Raw genomic sequence first — 5,007 nt, forward strand, 5'->3', positions numbered from 1 at the left:
CATTAGGTTAGAGATATTGTTTATGAGAAGAAAAAGGATGATCGACGGTTGGGATTCCAATAGTTCAGAACTTTTATCCGCCTTAAAATATTAATTTATTGAATATTGTTTTCTGGTATCGACTACAAGAAGCCTACTGATGCCCAGGTGACTGACACAATAACCAAGAGTATTTAAATAATAGATACAGGGATGGTGCCGAGTTGACAGTTCTTGGTCGGTTAAAAACTCGGGTCCCTTCCGGTTCCGGAACCGACTGTCGTGGGAACGGTATTACAAACTTCGTGGCAAACTTAATATCAGCAGTATTCAGAGTCATGAGTGATAGATTTTAGAAAGCAAAAAATTAAAACTTTGTCGACTTGATTTTTGTTTTACAAAAATTAGACCTTGCTTTATTAAATGTATTTTTTTGTTTTTCTCACATAAATGTATACATATACATAAATATAACGCTAAAATATTTGATTTAATTAAAATTGTACGTACAATAATGTATGCATGCATGTGTGTTGTATGAATGTAAACGCTGCGAATACTGGGCATAATGAACAGATGATTTCAATTTTATTTTTGCCATTCGAAAGTGTTGCGACATGCGCTTGTGCGTTTTCGAAATGCATATTTCTTTTCAAAACAAATTGCATAAGTGCAAACAACCTTTAATGCACACACATACATACATATGTACATATGTTAGACATGCCGTTATGCTATATTATAAAAAAAATTCATCATCTTCAAAATTACGCTTACAAACAAACTTGTGCAGTGAAATTTTTCGGTGTATTGTCCGTCTGTATGAGATTTGTGCAATTCAGATATGTAAATATCAGCGTGTGTTTAGCCATTGCAAATAGGTGAAATTAATTAATAAATACGGCAATCACTTTGTTTATTCACAAATAAACATTAAGTTCTACTTTTGCTTTGCTAAATGAAAAGTGTAAATTTTACTTGAAATTTAACTTTACAATATAACTTTTGGCATTTCAGCTTTTTAGCATTTGATAAGTGTAACACAACGTTGTCTTATTTATTTTTAGACTTTTAGAATATCAGGGTGGTGTAGCAGTTGCAAACGACTTATGATTGGCTGCGTTTGCTTTTACATACATTACACTCATACATACGTTTGTACATATAAAAACGTAGGCACTCAAAATTTTATTCGTTTTGTTCAACTGTTAGTTAATATTTTTTTCTTTCTTCTCTTTAATATTTTTTTCTGATTCCTTAATATTTTTTTCCTTTTCTTTAATAATTTTTTGATTTTTTAATTTGATTAACAATGTTTTACATTTTTAATTTTTATTTTCTTTCGACAATTATTAGCAAAAAATGGTGTTTTTCAATATTAAGCATAAAAATACAAATCTCTTTTGGCATAATCGTAACGATTTTCGCAATGCAATTTTATCACTTAATAAATAAAACTATTATTTTAATATTAAATACAAAACTCACATACTTATTAGTTAAACATTTTAATCGCCTGACGTTGTACATAATTAGTTTATAAAATTCACAAACATATATATATATTATTTTTTTAATTTCCTTAATTTAATATGTGTATAAAATTTTAATTGGTGTTTTGATTTTTTAGCGTTTAGCGTAAATTTGGTTAACAAGTTTTTCACTGACTTATTAATTTGATTAATAAAAAACATTAAATATTTTTGGCGGTATTCGATATTTTCGTTGATTTAGTGTGGCAAAGCACATTTAGCTTACTCTTTGCTCTGTTCGGTATATACTATGGACTCTGGTGGCTTGCATTAGAATTTCGTTTTTGTACAATAAATGTAGCGTTTCAATAAATGTATTATCATAAACTGTTTTTAGTTACGTGTATACACAGATTGTTCAAGTTTTCAAGTGGTACGCTTTATAATATTTTCTTCCTCTCGTATTGCACATGTACCGTTGTTTGCTGCTACTATGAGTTACACTTGTTTTCCACTCACTTATACAATTAGTATGGATTTTTTTATGTTTGTGTGTGTGTTTTCATGTTTTTGAAGAAGTAATTCTTTATGTAATTCAGTTTATTGGCAGCATTTTTCATCAATTCCACTTCGATATCGAAAATTATTGTTAATCTTCGAAAAAATCATGTACCGTCTTCCACTCTCTAACTTCTGTCTAGCTTTTAAATGTTTCCTAATATCGCATTACAATACGCAACATTTTCGCTTGCTTTTCCTATTGTAGCTCTCCTCCAAGAATGGACGTTCGGCTAATTGAAATTTCCGCACGATTCGCACAAGCTCATGAAAAGCTTGATCCACATTGACACGCGCCTTTGCGCTGCATTCAATGTACGGTATCATGAGATTTCTGCTTACGTTTTGCGCCTCCTCCAATGACACTTGTCGATGTTGTTCCAGATCGCATTTGTTGCCAACCATCAACATGGGAAATTCATCACGATCCTTGACGCGTAGGATTTGCTTCTGGAATTTCGGTATCTCATCAAAGCTGGAATGATCGTTTAGAGCAAACACAAGCAGGAAACCCTCACCAGAGCGCATATACTGCTCACGCATAGCACTAAATTCCTCTTGACCGGCAGTATCCAAAACTATACGAAACAAATTTATTGCAAGCGTTCAAAAATGAAAAAAAAAATATTGATATACTTACTATCTAACTTGGCTGGGATGTCATCGATGACACATTGTTTGGTATAAGAGTCTTCAATAGTGGGATCATAGTCAGTAACAAAGTAGCTCTAAAATAAGAAAATGTGTAGAAGTTAATAATATAACCGTTTACATTTTTTATAGAAGATGGCATCTAATTCTTTTTTGTCTAGTTACAATTACTACAATACAATACTGAATGTAAGTGGTATACTGATTTATATGTGTACATATGTATGTAAATTCCGCATACACTTGATATACTTGTCATAAATTTTCTTTTAATTAACAATATTTACTAAGAAAAATGTTTACTTAACAAACTGATAAAAACACGTTAGACACATGAAAGCTTGCAATAAGCAACTATATTATTCACAAAAATTATTCGCGTTTTGGTCATACAATATTCATATTTTACATATATATTTATATATTTTATCTCTAACGAAACAATGGCAGTCCTCAGACACTTAAGCACTAAGCACATACATACATATGTGTAAGTACAACGGTCTAGGAACAGCTAGGAGTCTTCTTGACTTCATGCATAAAATCAAACAATATTTGGTCTATCCGTCACGTATATGTATAACTAAATATTGCCGTCATACTAAACATTTTCCTTTTTATTTTAGAATCCAATGAAAATATACACAAATATTGTAAATGACGTAAATTTCTAAAAATACGCTCATAAATAAGGTTATTATAGCAAGCAAATCTTTTACATACTTGTACACATATGTATATACTTAAGGAAAGTAAATATGAAGACAAATTTATTTGCCCAAAGCCTACAATAACATACTGGCACTAACCCTCTTTCATATGTGCACATAAACGCATAAATACGTATATTCTTAAATTTCAAATTCAATTAGGGGGAGAGATCTCACAGCCTTCAAGAGCTTGGCGCTTTATAATATTTGATATTTTTATAAGAATTGATGGACAGCAGTGTATTAAAGAGTTTCAAATGCGTCATACTAAGTATAAAGATTTTAACATTTACATAATTGTATATACCTATATATACACATGATAATGTTTATATTAAAGTGGGTGTTGAGCTACATACAAGTATAGCATAAATATGTGTATTTCAGCATAAGCCTTGGTAGCAATATCTCAAAGTTATATGCTTTGAATTAGACATTTTCTTAAGATGACGCTACAATGTGGGCGTTGCTCGAAACTTACGACTCGAGGTGCGTTAGTAGCGAAAACCGCGCACTTATGAGTGCGATATCCCATAGAAGACAACAGCTGCTGCCCCAAATGGTAGCAACTAGTTATACTAATATTAAACGACAACGAATGTCAAGTTTTTTGGTGAGGCTACACTCGTCCAAGGTCTTTGCGTGCGTATATTCACAAATGGAAATGCGCGGATAGTGCTCCGCAATCGGCAAGCTGTTATCCAAATCAACTTGTTACGCTTTTGGTATTCTGGCTACACCTCCCCCATTCCCCACTCATCGTATGTCTATTCATTTGCCGTTTGAAACATACCTGAATAAACTGTATTGTTAATGCCGATTTTCCCACACCACCACCTCCAACAATTACTAATTTGTAGGTTTGTACAGATGATCCACCGCTTTGGGCCGTATTATTTCGCGACATTTTATTAAAATATTATAATTATTTATTTGCGGTACAATGTTTTCAAAAGGAAACTGACTGACGTTTGCAATTTAGCTATGGTTCCACCCGAAAAACATTTCACTACAACAACGAACACATTAATGCACAATGATGATGCTGACAGTAGACGACGTCGACTGAAGCAGCGTTGGAAATAAGTTGTCAGTTTAATTCCAACAAACAGAGATGCCAACCGCTTTACTTTCTAATAATACACATATTTAAAAGTAGTACCAACAGTTACATAAATTCATCTACGCCCATTGTGAATAAACAAGTATTTATTACAAATATTAAAGTATTAATTAATAATAAGTAACTATTCATTTTCAAAGACTTCTATTAAAAATAATATTCTACAATTATGATTGTATACTGCTTGTATAAACAATAATTTTTCTTAGGAAGTTAATTTATTTAAGAATATTTAATTAAGAATAGAAATGCATGTATATATTTAATTACAAGCGTAAACTTTGTGTTTATTTGAAATTTAAAAACATTTTACAAAACTATATCAATCAATATTTATTATTAATTGTAGTAAAACTTATCAACCCTGCTCTTGACAGTGTACTAAAAACTTTAGCACTACAAAAATATGGCCATCTCTTCTACTCTTTGGCAATAGAAAGCATAGCCAATCCAACGTCAACATACGGATCTCTGTCAAGACGTTTTTAGTCATTTCTTTTTGCGGCAATTATTC

At 31.5% G+C, this 5,007-nt stretch overlaps 1 protein-coding gene across 1 annotated transcript; it reads right to left on the reverse strand.

Moving 5' to 3' along the window:
• Positions 1-362: 362 nt before the first annotated feature.
• LOC126761866 (ras-like protein 2) lies at positions 363-4,406 on the reverse strand. The gene is made up of 3 exons (XM_050478292.1): positions 4,164-4,406; positions 2,650-2,737; positions 363-2,587 (listed from the first exon to the last, which is right to left on the reverse strand). The coding sequence occupies exons 1-3, from the start codon at positions 4,275-4,277 to the stop codon at positions 2,178-2,180; spliced, it is 612 nt and encodes a 203-aa protein (XP_050334249.1). The 5' UTR covers positions 4,278-4,406; the 3' UTR covers positions 363-2,177.
• Between the last annotated feature and the right edge of the window lie 601 nt (positions 4,407-5,007).

Source organism: Bactrocera neohumeralis, chromosome 6 (assembly GCF_024586455.1).
Source record: "Bactrocera neohumeralis isolate Rockhampton chromosome 6, APGP_CSIRO_Bneo_wtdbg2-racon-allhic-juicebox.fasta_v2, whole genome shotgun sequence".
NCBI classification, from domain to species: Eukaryota; Metazoa; Arthropoda; class Insecta; order Diptera; family Tephritidae; genus Bactrocera; species Bactrocera neohumeralis.

Bases quoted from the DNA above. Each gene is read 5' to 3' on its own strand.
- LOC126761866 (XM_050478292.1), bottom strand. From the start codon at position 4,277: ATGTCGCGAAATAATACGGCCCAAAGCGGTGGATCATCTGTACAAACC. The intron at 2,738-4,163 runs GTATGTTTCAAA...TTCTTATTTTAG, and splicing joins TAACAATACAGTTTATTCAG to AGCTACTTTGTTACTGACTA. The intron at 2,588-2,649 runs GTAAGTATATCA...TGTTTCGTATAG, and splicing joins CATCCCAGCCAAGTTAGATA to TTTTGGATACTGCCGGTCAA.